This window comes from Triturus cristatus, chromosome 6 (assembly GCF_964204655.1).
Source record: "Triturus cristatus chromosome 6, aTriCri1.1, whole genome shotgun sequence".
Lineage (NCBI taxonomy): Eukaryota > Metazoa > Chordata > Amphibia > Caudata > Salamandridae > Triturus > Triturus cristatus.
In genome coordinates, this window is record NC_140589.1 from 1,030,936,117 (window position 1) to 1,030,952,760 (window position 16,644).

General features: G+C 44.1%; 1 protein-coding gene across 1 annotated transcript in view; it reads left to right on the forward strand.

Annotated features, from left to right (window-relative positions):
• Positions 1 to 374: 374 nt before the first annotated feature.
• Positions 375 to 16,644, forward strand: part of RSPO3 (R-spondin 3) — a 400,364-nt gene continuing 384,094 nt past the window's right edge. The window contains exon 1 of the mRNA XM_085611820.1: positions 375 to 609. Within this exon, the coding sequence (XP_085467946.1) occupies positions 513 to 609 (97 nt within the window). The 5' untranslated portion in view covers positions 375 to 512. The remainder of the gene's footprint in view (positions 610 to 16,644) is intronic.

The following is a 16,644-nucleotide window of genomic DNA, read 5'->3' on the forward strand; positions in this document are numbered from 1 at the left end:
GACCACCGGTAGTGTTGGCCATACCTCCCTCTGAGCGCCCCTCGCAGCCACCTCGTTGCCCCCTCCCTCTGGCGTCTGCCCTCAGCCCGAGGGGTGCCCCTCGTTGCTACCAGCCTCGGTCTCTGGGAAAGTGGATTGCTTGGATATCTCTGGAGTCGGCGTTTCAGGGGACAGACCGAGCGGGGGTTCCGTGGAGTCGTGTTCGCCCCCGCCCTACTTTGCTGCGAAACCCTGGTTCTTCTGAGAGCGTTCAGATGGTCTCCGCGCCCGAGGACACAGAACTGCGCTGGTCCCGCACCCCGTGCCCTGGACCCCCCTGAGGTCAGAGCAGCATGGTGCTCGCCGGCACTCCCGGGGCTCCCTTCCCTACCCTTTCCTTGCCCCTGCTGGTGAAAGGAGAGTAACCCTGCTGGACTCAGCCTGACCTGCCGAGGGGGCCGGGGGTGCACACGGCAGGGGCGACCTGCGCCGCCTTACCGCGCACTGGAGGGAGATCCGCGCAGAGGGTTACTATGCAAGTGCGACTCGTTCCTTGGGTTTTTATTACTTTGAACTGCTTGGAATATATCTGCAGCGGGCAGCCCCTGAAGGGACAGCGACAGCGAAGAAGTAAGTACAAACCCTGCCACCTGTCTGCTTTGCCTACCCTTTCCGCAGCCATTGGGAGAGTTTCTGCTCCCCAACGGTTGTTACCTTTGCGCCAATGCTGGGCGGACCACTACATGAATCCAACGACCACAATGGCTTAGTTTATTGAGGGGGTGTGTTGTAAACGAAGGTTACGCCGCGTACTTTCCTTTACCAAATACCAACAAAGTATTGTCACTTTACTTTGTACTGTAAAAAAACAAGCGAATTCTTAAGAATGTAATGTGTTTATTTGTTGTTTGTACCTATTTATAATATTGTGCCCTCATCAGTATGGAAGGGTGCACGAGATATACTGCAGCACATGCCAGTGTGCGGGGTAACACAAGTGTGAGAGCTGCATGCAAGAAAGGCACACATGCTCTTTTGTGTTTCTGCCATCGGTGGGCAACTGAAATTGTGTAACGTAACTGGTGCTCATGTAAAGCGCCCCAATGCCTTCGGGTCGAGTTCGCGCTACATAAATCTGCAATACAAAACAAAACAAACGCAAGGTTGAAGTGATGTTTGCTTTTATCAGAGGGTCCTTCACACTATACTTCGACGACGACACAGTAGCCTCCTTCTCACAAGCTGCAACGTGCTGGATAACATTGGTTGAAGTCTATGTGTTTCTTGAGAAATGTTGCTGCTAAGCTTCGGTCTAATGTCAGTCTGTGAAGGGTTTATTTCTGTGGAGACTGGAGGCGCAATCGCTAGACAGTCCAGGCAGTCACCCAGACGCGTCTCTGGACTCTGGGGCCACGTGAGATAGGGAACGTGTGTCTGTCTATGTGATGGAACAGGGCAAAGAGGTGTTTCCCTCTGAAGACGGAGGTGCGTAGCTGCAGTTCAGTCTCTTTGGCTAACGAGAAAAGCGCATCTCGCTTAGTCGCTTGGACGCGCAGCCACAAGAGGACTACCCAGCCCATGGGGGGGGGGGGGGGGGGGGGGAGCGTAGAGAGAGAGGAGTGGTGACGACGGCCGAGGGGGCTGGGGCGCTGAGCGCGGGACAAGTGACGAGCGATAGAAATGTTGAGAGGCAGCATGTACAGTAGAATTTAGATGGCAAAGCAGGGGCAACAGGAGAAGACATTTGGTCGGCTTAAGGGGATAGGGTCTGAGAAAGCGAGGGAAGAGTGGGACATTTTGGAATGCGGAAAAGGGTATGAGAGATGTTGGTAGGGTGAGACTGGTTTGAGTGAACATCGCATTAGAAGAAAGATGAGAGTGGGAGGATATACATTCAAAAGTTGGTGTGGCAAGGAGATTGGGATACAAAAGAGGACGTGTAGAGATGGGTGGCGGAAGGGAATGCATTTCCGTGCACGAAAAGAAATCAGAGACAGTGGGGAACAGAGGGAACAGTGGAGTTTCCAATGTGGAGGAGTGAATTAATACCTTGCTTGCAAAAACCTGCGGAGTTTAATCCCGGAGAGCAAGTGTAAAGCTCCTTAAAGCGGAGCAGAGTGAAGCCATAACCAAGGTTTGGCCACACTACCTTTTGGGATGGGGGATCTCCCCACTGGTGAGGACAGAGGCAGAGGGGTCAGAAGTTGACACTGTACGCCAGTTCTGCTTGGAGAGATGGGGACACTGCTCATTCACACAACGGTTGTTCACCCCCCCAGGGCCGTTTTAAGCGCTGGTGCCCCCCCCCCCCCCCCCACACCTTCTCCTTGTATTCCATCATGAACACTGGACAAACGTGACTCTCATCTCTAACCTACATTTAATTTGTTTTAAAGCCCTGGAAAAGGCAGACTTTGCTAATAAGATTGTATATATACCCAAACAACCCCTTTTCAGCAACATTAGGAATAGAGAATGAAAGACTGGGAAAAACAAACATAACATCCTAACCTATTTTATGCTGTTTGCATGCAGCTCTTTGATGACAGTTCGTAACAGTCACTGTTCTATATTATGGGTGTACCTTATGAACTGCCTTAACAAAAAGATATCTTTGACTAAAGCAGTAATCCACTCAGCTATCCACATAAAATATACATCCGCAATCTGCATGGTACCAGTTCTTTGCAGCAGGCATTTTAACCCTCTGTGCTACTTTACAACAAGTGAAAACTGCCCCTGCACAATACTATGATCTCCCCCTCTCTCTCTGGCAGGAACATTAAACACACGAGTTAAATTGATATTCGTAATGTTGCATGAAAACTGGACGCAAAAGGAACTCTGCCACCTGTTTTTAAATCCTAAATTATTGTAAAACACAGCGCCACCCCTCCCCTCCCCAGCTGTGCGCCCAATGCCCTAAGGCAGGCCCTGGTTCCCCCTTAGGTGGTGTGGGGGAGGGTGTGAGACTGGTTAAGTAGAGGCTTGGGACCACCTGTCGAGGAAGTGTGACTTTTCTCACTGGAAGTAGGAGGAACAATTCTTTAATTAGGTCTGGGGTTGAGGCTTTGATCTTTAGGGCGATCCCTAGTGAGGGAAGATGTCTTTCTTCCGAAAGAGGTGGGAAGTTGAGAACCTGCTGTTTGTGGGAGCAGGGCCAGCCTGTAGCTCACGCTCTGTGTGGGGTCAAGTCCTCACTTACTAGAGAAATTTTAAAAATTTGAGCCTTGCGGTAGAGAGGGTTACTCTTGACAATATTGCGGTTAAATGTCGAAGTAGGGCCTGCCCTAATTGGTAGATTTAAGGCGTGCCCTCATTAGGATGGGGGTACGATGGGATTGAACTTTTTGGGATACTAATGGGGGTTGTCTTTATTTGGTAAGCGAGGAAGTACTAAAAATGAGCAGCGAGGGATTATATATCATAATTTAGAGTGAGAACTGTTTGTAAACGTTTATAATTCTCACTTGGAAATTACCTTATCTTATCCACCTGAAATGGGTGAAAGGCGGAGCCAGCCCTGTTTGTTATTGATCCTGTGATCTGAAAATTCCACAATGATTTCAGGAGTTGGCGGAGTAACCTATCTCCTAGTTTACACAATTGTTTTCAAACTAACCCTAGAAGCTTTGCATTTGACTGGTCTATGTCCGTCAGTGAATAGGCAGTTCGCATCCCCGTACAGGGCAGCCACTGCAGGCATTTACAGTGCACGCCGTTGAATGCCTTGTCACCCGCTCGATAAGTGCTGCCCGTCAGAACCCCTGTCCCATTCATGCCGATTGTTCCTGCCGCTTGGTCTCCCCAATGCATTTTTTATTTGTATGCACTTGTAAGGACATTTTCAAAACACTCCACCCGTCACTCTGGTGTCAAGAATAGAGCGCTAGGCAATGAGGCCCATGCGCGTTCTCGCCCCTCCCCTACTCTAATGACTCTGGTGCAAAGAAGGGGAGCCTGTGGGCAGCACGGGCGGAACTTCCTGGTCCTGTCTTGTGAGTCACGGGCAGGAGCCAGAAAGCCTAGGATGTGATTAACCCGTCACTTCCGCTTCCGATGTTGTGATGACCAGAGGTCACTTAGGGTAGGCGGTGACTTGTGTTCCCTCTTTTCAAGAGGCCATCGCGGCATGGGGTCCTGGGTGAGGCACCATCACTCCAGATTGAAACGAAACAATAATCACACCCACCCACGCAGCCCTTTAACCTGGAGGGATTTGGGGTTGTTAAGTTTCCCAAGGTGGAGCGGAGGTAATAGCATGACACATTAAATGATTTCAATGACAGGTTTGCTCTCCATCCATTACTTTTCAGGACAGCACTGAGGTGAAGGGCTGCAAGCCTCATTCTGCAAGGACCTCACACCGAGTTGGGGGCCTAGGCCCACAGTTTTCCTGCTTAGGGCATGTGGCGGTAGCCACTGATCTCACATCATGCGGCCCTTTTGGCAGCTTGTTGTGTGTGTGTATGTGTGTATGCAGGGGGGATCCTTTTATGTGGCAAGTGGTACAGAGATTTGGGACCACCCCTCATTGATACAGGTGGTTCCACTTGTGAGGTCCCAGTAGGATAAAGGGAATTCAGGCATTCAGACCCAAGTGTTGAGCCATTTCCCGGGAATGCCTCAATGTACATATATGTATAGTTCAATAATGATTCATCAGACAATCTTCTTTAGCTAGGTTTGATTTGTTGAATATTAACGAACAGGATTGTAAGGTGTCAATTTGTTTCCATTTTGGAATTATTTGCAGTTTCATTGTTTCTTAAGAATGGTATGTTTATGATTTGTTGACCTATTTACCCACAGCAAAAACTATGCGAGTGATGGCTAGTGATTCATTGGTTGGGTCAGAGGGGGGTATCCGCACTGGGGGGTCTCCAGGGCCCAGGGAACCTGCTGCTCCCACTTAAGGGATGAGAAACCAGGACCCGTCTGTCACCTCTCGCTTTACATTATGTGATAGTAATCACTTAGTAATCGAAGGGCAAGAATAGGCACATTTTTCAAAGCAGTGCAGGACTTCCTTAAAAACTCACAACAAAGCCCTGATATGATCATGAATCGTTAACTCTTAGCTTTTGGATCGTGGACATTAAGCATTGCAGAGTTTGACCACTCAGTAATTGAGTTTTTTCTTAGTTGAAACACTTAACCCATTTTATGGTGGATTTTGAACTCATTTTTATTCATTATTTCCACAAAAGGTAAGAGAAAGGGAAGAAGGTAGAGAGAATGCCTGCACATCCAGAGTTTTCATTATTCGGACATAATATGCTAGCCACACTATAGGGTCTTGCAAGGAACCATTTTTCTCTTTTGCCTTTGTATACTATGTTTCTTCTTTTTAAATGTTTTCTATTGTCATGTTTTAAGTAATCTATACAATCAACTTTGTATTGACTTGAATAGTAATCGAAGAGTAACGGAAAAAATGTGGATGCCGCCAATGATCCAGTGATCCAAATGTGTGAGTTTCTGGTTAGCAGAGCCTTTCTTTTGCAATAGCACACTACTCTGTGCTTGAGATAGTGAGTCCAATTCACAAAGATTTTTCTATGAGTGGTTGTGTCTTACTCCTATCCTGGTTGTGAATTATTCTCGAACATATAGGCCTGATTTCCAGAACATTTTCAGTACTTAGTTTGCAGGAGTAAGGCGAGTATACCCCAAAACAACTTAGTATCCCTTCTGGAACCTGGGTGGTTCCTTCCAGAGAAAAAGATGGGGGGTGGGTCATTTTGAGATGACACAGTACCAAGAGTTTCTACGCCAGTCTTTTGCCTACCACTATCGTGGGTGGGAAGGGAAAGAGACTTTTTTCTTGATATAGCCCTCACTCACTGTAATAGTGGCATGCTTCATCATCGGACTTACCCAAACTCCTAGAGGTCAGATGGGCTCAACCATATTTCAGGGAGCACTTGTGAAGATTTGGTGTATGGGGACGTAACATTAAAGAGAACATTCCTCCCCCACTCCTAAAGTATCCTTTATTAGTGGAGTGGGAGGGAAGGTTAAAAATAATATAGTAGGGCTAGAGGATGTAATGGTCCTATGACCCTAGGCTAGACACCAAGGTAAGGCTAGTATACTCATGGAAACTTTAAGCAAGTCTTACTACTGGAGTTTCATGCATAATTCACAGTGAAGCCTCAAGTAAGACACACATGCTCTCTGAAAATTATTTTGGAATTGGGCCCACTAGTTGTAAAGCTCAGCATCCTAAAAGGTATGGGATATCATAGCCAAATTATTGTCTGGCAGAAATATTTTGTCCTGAATATAGTTTACAAAACAAATCGACCCATTGTAGTTAATAGTAACTGATCTAACTCCCATTGGACAATTCCTTTATAAATGGTAATTTGATCATGATATTTCTGGCAAACAGTATTGTTACTAATGGCCACTGTCTATGAGGTCGCCATACTGGGCGAGGCAATGGTATGCAGTCCCAGAATGCGGCTGAAGAGTCATGGGGGCATTGCATATACTTTGACTCTTATGGCGTCTGCTGCCCAGTTTTCACCTGTCGGTTAAATACTAAACCCTCTCGCCCACTATAACAATGCACGATGGGAGAGGAGTGGGGAGCCACCAGAGCAGATGGGTTCATTTACAGTCATTCGAATGTCTCACTTTATTGATGGGAACACAAAACACGCACACATTTACAGCAATGCATATTGAGAAAGAAAAACTACTCACCATATGAGCTCTTACAGGTGCTTTTTTCAATTATCAGCCCACCTGTCTAACAAGTAATGGGATCATAGGTGAGATTGATGGCAGCACATTCCTGGGAGAGAGGAAATGCTTGAATTACTCTAGATCACTAGCAGTTTCTTTAGGTGATATCGTTTTCATCCCTACCATTTCAGAAGGAACAAATCGCTTGGGCCATGGTTTTGCTCCACGTCCCCTCTTGGAGATATTTAGTTGAGGGTTCTATTTGATCACCAGCGTCATCGTCAAGCTGTATAGTGCTACAAATTCCAATCAAAAGTATTGCTTTTCTAAATCCTATTAAAATGATTTTGAGTTTCTGTGGATGTTAGCACCAGGAATTTAAAGCGAGAGAAATAAAAGCTCTTTCATTGGCCCTGCACTGACAGTCCTGCAGTATTTTAAGTAGAGTTTCTTTTTTGTTCGACCTATCTTTGTTGGGGAAAAATAAGGCTATATAATTTGTCAGATAGTTAGGCACCTTACCATAAAGGGCTTTGTGCATACTCATTAAGTGCCACAATATGAGTATCTTGATAGTCGTGAGTTGAGCAGAAATGGGAGTTTCCACCCAAACCAGGCTATGGAGATCTGAGGTCATCCCGCACCCCTGGCTTTTCCAAGAACACATTGCGCCATGTAAACCCTAGCTAAATATATCTTAGTTCAGAGTGAGGAGAAGCATGCTGCTGGTAGGGTGTAAATGTCCATCAATGGGGTCATTCTCAGATGTTTGTGGTTATATAATGCCCTGAGGTGTCAGGATTTACTCTAATGAGGATTGAGAGTTTACATATAGTCAGATGCTAATCAGAAGAGAATGATCTCTCAACTCTCGTGAGGCCTGGCAATGCTTCAATGTTGTTGTAATTGCCCAAGAAGATGACTACTGCAGGTCATGCAGTGTGCTCAATTGCTCCTCGCGTGCACCTGCCAATAAGGCGTTCCAGTGGTCCAATCTGAGCCCCCTCAATCACTCTGGCATGTTGGGACAAACTGCAGAAAGATGAGAAGGTCAGGGCTGTGAGTAGGATGCAAAAACTGGGGGTCTCTCCAAGGGGCATGGCCGATGTAATTATGGGCGTGGCTTACAAACACATGAGCTAAAAATCTGTGCTTAGCATAGTGTGCCTCCCGACTGGTATTTTGCTGCTTCTGTCATTGCATCCAGTTATATAAAACAACAAGTAATATTACACATACAAGAAGTCAGGACTATTGCCTTTGTCAATGGTTGTTAGTTGTATATGATAAATAGGCAACGACTAAGGCTTGGTTGTGTAGAACATTGACTTTGCTTCGGTTCTTGCATGATGAGACTGTAAAGAACTATAAGGAGTCTCCTTGAAGTTACGGTAAAGGCAGTGAATGTTGGTGGCACTTCTGCAGTTGAGATTTTGTTTTCAACCTGAGGGTGATGGCATGCAATGGAGAGCCCGATAGAGACCCGTCGCAGCACCTGATTTTTAGAACTGCCGGTGCTGAGCACCGGCAGGACCCGGCCCACTTAACGCCCCGGAGGTGATAGTGTTGTAGTCTTTGCTAAAGTCTTGTCCAGGTATCTTCCTTTCCTGCTGGAGTCCGACTTCCAAAGTGAATAAGAGTCTTATTTGAATCCAACACACTCGATTCACAGAGCTGCTGAGATTCTGGCTGCCATTGTGTGCTAGAGGGCAATACCTGTCTGACTGCACTCCCTGTTGGATCGCTGCATGAGGGCATTGGACAGTCAGCAATGGAGAAACCGTTGCTTAATTCGTGCTGGTGGTTGCGTGTGGTGTACACCGTCACTCATTTTTGGGGACAGGGACTCACTTTTCACCATCAGGCTTTGGCACAGAGCACAACAAAGAAAAGTAGAAAATATAGAAAGAAGGAGGGGGAGAAAGAGAAATATAGGAAAACAGTGACACCGGGAGAAAGAGAGAGAACCTTCAAGAGAGGGTTAACACACAGCAAGTGTAGAGTGGTGGAAGAGAGATTAGATGGAATCCATTTTAGGTAGCCTCGGGATGCTAAAGCAGTGATCTAGCAGGGGAGCCGTGGGTCCCAATGCCAGCAAGTGAAATGCCTACGCATTCCAGTCACCAGCTGGGCAGTAAAATACATCCATAATTGGAATGCAAGGGTGCCCTCCAGTGCCTCGGGGGCCTCAGTGCAAGTGCCCCACGACTAATAAGCACCATGTTCTACGAACAAACTTAAACCCGGGCAATGTAAGCACTAGAGACAACTTTGGTTAATCAGGGGGTAAGGGAGGAAGCGTACCTTACCTAGTACAGCATTGATCGCACACTTTCCAAGGACCTTCCTAGAGGTTAACCTTCAGCACAGGCCAGTCTAAAAAGAGCCAAGAGCCATTCTGAGATGCCTCTGGTTCTGGAAAAATACTTCACCCAAAACTATGAATGATGGTCTTTTGGGGGGCGGCATCTTGCCTTTAATACTCCGGGACTGCTGTAAACTTGAGTGTGGCAAACATTTGAAACTCTTGCGGCTACCTTAGTAATTTGTGAAGTATGGAGGGGGCGCAGAGCTTAAGGCTCACTGTTTTGTAAGAAACGTTTTGCTTGCTGTGGGGTTGGTCACGTACGGTGTGATTTACACACATTTTGTAGTTTTTGGAACATCCTCTGACTTGTCTGGGAAGTGCTAAACCCACTGGAGAATCCATCAGGGGATTTCTTACATTCTGTGCTTAGTGAGACACAGGAAATGTTATCAGTGACTACTATCCCGGGTTTAAGCCTTCAAAATCGTAGAGTATCCGATTGCTACTTAACTTTAAATCAGGTCCAGACTGTCATTAATTATTGTTTTCAATGAGAACGTAAGTATGTAAACACCGTTATTTCTGAGGCCGCAGAGACGCCGTTGTGCTGAAGTGAGACGGTGCCGTTCTTATCCGCACCTCGCCTCCTGTCACGCCACGGGCTTTGTTACCGGGACGGCTCTGCCCCCTTGTGGTCAATCTATAAACACCCACCCCTGCTAGATAGGTGCGGCAGAGAATGATCTTCTGAGTAAAACGCTGGCGTCTACTTAATATTTCTATTTGTTTTGAAATGGTGGCGGTGTAACTAGATGCACCCGTGCTCCCATAACCAGAGCAACAATGGAGAGAAACTCGTGGAGCACTTATAAAACACGCAGGTGATATGCTTTGTCGAGAGCACTATTCCAAACCAAAAAATACGCGTTTTACTGAAAGCTAATTCCAAACGCTGATGAGAATGAGTGGCGCGTTACGTTTGTGCAGAGAACTCCAGTTTTTTTCTGAAAAACAATGCAAGCATGTATGAATAAAGCACGCTTTTCCATGTAATATTATTATAGTCCATAAAAAAAGAGCTAATCTATTGCGTTAGTCACTTTTATGGGGTATTTGTGAATTAATATAAAATATTACCTTCTCTTTCGATACTGAACATCTTTATGCATTGCCGAATTCAGGACCATATTATCAAGGAACGGCGATAAAATTATCGCCGCTTTAGCGGCAGGTAACTGCCGCAAAGCGGCGATAATGGGCTTGATAATATGCCCTCTGAATTCCCATAGAAGCCCAGGTTCACACCAGAACCTGGGCTTCTATGGGAATTCACAAGAGCATATAATCAAGCTCATTATCGCCGCTTTAGTTTCCTGCCACTAAAGCGACGATAATGTTATCGCCGTTACTTGATAATATGGCCCATAATTTCGCCCATGTCTGACAGCATTACGGCGCTGTGGTGACCTTCTGGTCACTGTTCTAGTTGTTCTGTTGCCAGCCACTCCCAGAGGGCTGGCTTACACCCCACCCCACACGATCCACCACAGGCGTCACAGTACATGTGACCCTGACAATAAAATGGTCTGGGCGCACGTGGCCTGGCCAGTTCTACCAACCACCTACCTGTGTCTGTGTCATTCCTAATTATGCATGGGGGCCTAGGGCACCGCACCATTACAAGCGGTAACTGTTATTTCAGATACAATTCTAATAGAGAGGAGAATTTCAAACCTTCACTTTTGTCTTCCTTAAATGTATCCCGACTTTTCTTTCATTGACATGCCATCATTGCTGGATTTGGGAAAAAAATGTTTACTTCTGGAACTCATATATTGGGGAGCCAAAATGTAGCAGAGAAAAGGGGGTGGAGTCAGGAGGTGCCGGAGCTTAAAAACAGAGTGTGGCAGTTAACTTATGCATAAGGTTAAAAAAAATCTGCTGCAAAGAAATTTGCAGCAAGGACAAATGTGACAGAAAATCTGTTCTAGCTTTCTTAATTGGTCGCATAGATGTTGCATGTAAAATTTCTTACATGGTTGAGACACCTGCTGCAGAGATCTTTGTGTGCCCAGCAAGTTTGAGAGGATTACAATGGTGATATGATAACTCGGGTGGTCAATGCAGTTGTTGGAGAGTTATGTGTTTTGTCTAATCAAGTTTTGACTCAAAGTAGGATAGAGGGTTAATGGGCCTCCTGCAAAGCACATCGCATAATATGCAGATCACAGATTTTTTTATCCAAATAGTTAAATGGGCCACTGCTTTTAACACTGATATCATTTTGTTACTTCCATTTCATAAGTTGCAGTCCTTCTAACATTTCCACAGTGATCTCTTTACCGGTATCAAGGAGCTGCATGCAAACTGTAAGTCATAGGTTTAGATCCTTATTGTATTTTTCTCAATCTTGTGTTAATCTAAGATTGCAAAGAAGAACTCCTCTGGCAATTGATAAAGTCTTGTCAGTAGAGGCAACCCTAATCACTGCATTACATTTTATATCCTGACTTTGTATTCTCCCAACCGTTGACTCTTAACATTTAATGTTTACAAGTATGGACGATATATGATTTTTACACCTTACAATCCCCAGTGTCTTAAGTAACATATCTTATACTTTGATTTACACAATGTATGATTTATTGTGTCTCTGTGTGTAATGTAAAGTTCTCTGACACTTCACATTTGGAGGAATAGCGCTATAAAATAACTAAGTAAAAAATACATGAATAAGTGCCATTTAAATTATTATTAGTGCAACTACTTATACACACAGATAAACTATGTATTCTTACAGGGCATACACATCTTTTACATAGGGGGATTGAACAAAGTCAAAAACGTGCCATCCAGTCATGGTTTCTCGAAAGTACTTGTGAAGTTATAATCTATGTGCCTTTGTTTCCTTCCATTTTAATGGCATCTAGGTGTTAGACGCTAGGTGGATCCCAGCCAGGAGGATACATAAACAAAAGAAGGGTTGATGTTACTTTGTAATCAGGCCTTTTTTTGTGCCAGACTGAAAGTAAGAATATGAAAGACTCTCACTTCCTGCCAGTTAGTGCACCGAAAGGAACGCAGACAACATACAGGTGTGGTGCTGCTGAATTATGTCCCAGTGTCGGAAAATAACACCAGAACAAATTCAGCATATTTCCAGGGGTTGGCCAGATCTGGCACAGAAATAGCTCCTGGAACCGGGATCCCATACGATCCCACAACTTTCCAACACTGCTTCCCATACTGAAATGAAGCATTTTCTGAGATTCTCAGCCTGTCACCGCGTGGTACACTACACAATGACATCACCAATTAGTGTATAGTCAAATTATACCACAGGTACCCATGACTATTTTACAGACATCCAGTCAGTCACATTATTTGGCATATTAAACTATACACCCAGTGGTATTTGAAGCACATTACATGACTTAATTGAGCAGCAAGAGACCTATTCACAAAAGTGAATCTGGTTGTAAATGTATATTTAAGACTAAATCTACCATATTTTCACCTGCCTATAATTCACTAGGGGTTTCCTGGCAGGAATAACCCTATTTACATGTCAGACATGTCCATCCCGAGTGTAGAGTTCTCTGCACCCATAAATTTCACTTAAGCATTGGGAAGTACGCATTCCAAGGATAGCTAGCCATGGAAGTTTGTAGGAGCCAACAAAATTGAACATTTGTCAGCACTCACAAACTGCTTTCCTTCCCGTTTCCACCCTAGAAAGGGCCATATTTTTACTCCAGTTAGGGGATGGTGTAAATTCATTTCCGGCGAGGGAAGGGGCATTGATCACCTTTAGGTTTGGTGGGGGTGTAGTGAAAGGGGTGCAAACAGTTCCAAAATGGGAAATTAACAAAATTGAAAAATCGGTAAGTTAAGTTGTGGAATCAGATCTAACTAACAAAAATGAAATGAGAATTTCAATACAAACTGATGATTAACTCTGATGCTGTATGGGGGACCAACAATAGAAAAGGATAGTACGAATCCACCATTACACCCAATAGTATCAAAACAAGAATCACATTTTGTGCCTGTTACAACATACTTGCACCTCAAACAACATTTAACATATGTCCCTACAATAATTAGAGATACAACAGATGTATTCATGAAGCTTGGGGAAAAACAGTGTGAAACAAGTCGCATACATTTTTTTACATGTGATGTGGTTACTCTTTATGAACATATTTCCCATGAAGAAAGGGATGCAGTCAAACAATTAATATTGGAAAACATGAACTTTCAGGAGAAAGGTATATTCCTCCTGTGATTGTTCCTTCTAATTATATATCAATCAATTTTTTCATTTGATAATATGTTCTACCTATAGACTGTTGGCAGCAAAAAGGTACCACCATATGCAAACTGTTCTTGCATAACGTTAATCTAGAGAACATCTTACAAAAAGAATAATGAAAGGTCCATCTGGTCATTTAGTGATGCTATATTAAGTACAGATCAAAAAAGTGGAGAAAGGAAGAAGCAGAGTTTCATTCTGCTTCCAAGAGTTATTGGTTATCTATAAGAAAGGGGGAAATGAACCACAGAAGTCTCAGAACTTTTTGTCTCAGAGACCCTCAACCACACATTCTCAGACTGTGGTGTATGTAATCTCCGCTTAGTGTTTTTCGGTGAATAGTGTCACCATTGGGTCTTGTCACTCGAGTGTCCTGTTCTGCATGTGACATCAAAACGTCTACTGGGAGGGAGACTGCCTGGATGTTGACAGTGGTGAGTGGATTAACATGATCTCCTATCCTTTTGGTGAATTTTTATTTGGGGAAAAGAGTAGGATAGGTATAAGTCTAGAACCAAAGCGGTGTTTAGTGGATGAGTCACTGGTCCATGACACCTATTGGGCAGGTCGACATGTTTAGGCCTGGAACAGACCCTTCAGGTCTATAGCCTTTGTCAAGACCAGAGAAATATATATGGAGCCCTTATACTTCCCGGATTCCCGGATAGTGTGTTATTCATGAGTTGAAGCTCTCACCTGTGAGGTATGAAAGGCACAATTTGACCACATTGTAATTCCCTCAGGAATACAACTAAATGAGTGCCAGCAAGCTCGCAGGTAAGAGAAGTGCATTTAGATGCTAGAGGAAAGCTGACCACTCTGACAAATGTCAATACTTTGAACCAAAACAGAAGGAGAATGGCGCTTTCAGTGAGAGACATTAAACTTACAATTGAGTAGCATGTTGAAATAGTTGCACATAATGATTAATTATCCCCTTTAATCCATTGTAAGATTCACTTCCGTGTTAAAGTGAATGGCTTCCAGTGATTCAGTAAGTCTAAATGTGCAATGATAAACATAAAAAGTGTTTGGTGAAAATGGTGAGCGAGATTTAAAAATATGAATTAGTTGTACAATTCCCTTGCATATTTCAACTCTATTGAACATATGTAAAAACATGAGCCCATGGGTCTTTTATGCCTTCATGTGTCATGGCCAAGTAACTAGGACTATGTTCAGTTTTTCTGTGGTAACTCATTTTGTTAAACATGAGTTATCCTCTAACTCGGAATATTATCATAAGATGAGGATGTGCTTAAACCTTACAAGCTCCAAAGTCACTTAGATATTCTAATAAAATGTCCCAAAACGTTGGTCTTTAGATGTTTTGTTCACATGCACAGCAGTTCTGCAAACAATCCTGGCTAGGGCTGTATTACAGGTGCCGATCAAAATTGAAGACACTTAGACAAGGCAATGACCTTATCTGCAATCTCCATGGAGCCACACTGGCTTCCCTGAAGGGCATCCTATATGTATAAGCATGTCTCTTCAAAGGCTAAAAGTAGTTGCAGGGTATCAAAGCTTGTCATTTCAAAGGCCCTAAGAAGTTGCAGATTATCACTCCACCCCTGACGGCTCCACACTCCTAGCCCACATAATCTTCGGTCCTAAACATATACATCATCATGTACAAGGCCACCAGAACAGGCACCCTTCCATACTTGGAAAATAAATAAACTCCCTCAGGATGACAACACCACACTAGAAGAAAAGACATCATCAGACTGGTAACAAAAAAAATGTAGATATGAGAAAACCAGGAGACAAGCCATCTCTATCTATACTCCTCTGATCAGAAACAGCACCTCCATCAAAATAATAAATGCCCAAATCCTACTGCAGTTAAAATGGGGCCGCAGACCCACCTCTTCGGAAATCACTAAATCTCTACACAATTGGATTCATGACCATGAGCAACACGCTTTGTTGTAAACAATCTTAAATGATAACTCAGTTCTCCCGCCCTTCTGCACATGGTACTCTCGAGCTATGTTTGCACTCTACAAATATGTATAGGTACATACACTTGAAAATTATACAATATGTCACCCATAACGGTATGTAAAAGAATTAGAAAAAAATAATTAAGAAGCAAAATGTTAGTTGGCCATCTTTTATGAATAAGTGTAACCAACACACGTAGACGTTGTTGGTATATACGAAGCTGTAGAGGTAAGACCTTAGCTATGGCTTGGTAAAGCTTCTGTGTTGCTGAAATGGTTCAGCAACCAAAGCAGAAGTTTTATCTCTTCATGGTCCCCCTCAGTTAGTCAATGCTAGAGAGCTTTTTATGGCCTGCCCTGGAAGGGCAACTCAATCAGGCTGTCGATGTAGATTTTCTGCCTGCAGAGCCAGGGGGCATCACAGTGGGAAATGTGGCAGTCTGCCCAGCTGTAAATAGAGGGGGCGGACTGTCAGTTTGGCAGACAAGGCACATCACTTTGCTTGTGGCAGAGTACCCTGCAAGCAAAACTCCAATTCAGGCCCTAAGTCCGACCCGTCGGATATTCATAAAGAAGCACAGCGACCTCTTTAACAAACATTAGCATAGCCAATAGGTCTCGCCTTTGGGACCTTATAAGTGTTTAGCCATGCAACAGTTGCATAACTAAATACTTATAAGGTCCCAAAAGCGAGACCTATTGGCTATGCAAAGCAGCCCTGCGGCCGCGAAAGTGAAAGTGATCACGATCAAACATCAAAAACCGAAAGTAATGGCGGTAAAGCGCGGCGCGCGTGCCCGCGCACATGCACTGTGGCTCTAGGCTGGCCTGGTAGCACTTTTTGGAGCCCTCTCAATAAGTCTCGCCAGACCAGCGCATGCGCTGAGTCAGGCGAGACCTAAAAAGCAGTATATTAATGGATACATTTCCTAGTGCGCAGGCATTGATTACTGCACTAGAAAATAACACAAAACAAAATTGGCACTAGTGGGCACCATGTCCCATCCCTCTGCTCTTCAGAAAAGCACCAATGGTTTCACCCATGGGGCCTCATTTCACTCAGGCAAAGTTGCTGTTATGGAGTGATGTTAGGACGAGTAAGATGGCATTCTGATTCTTTTAGGACCTTTCAAAGTTTTATGCGTGGTACGATATCAAAAGCTGATTTCAAATTGGTCAACACCACACATAGCAGTACTTTTATTATTTGAAAGTACTTTATTTCGAACACATTGGAGGAGATTTACTGAGATTTTACGTCATGTTTGCATCACAAACGTGACACTAAGTGCAAAATCTTTTTTTCACTATATACTTTCCAGGGCTAAATTTGTTTAGCACTGGAAATAATGTGAAAGTAATGCAAAGCGGCACGTAGTGCTGCTTTGTATTACTTA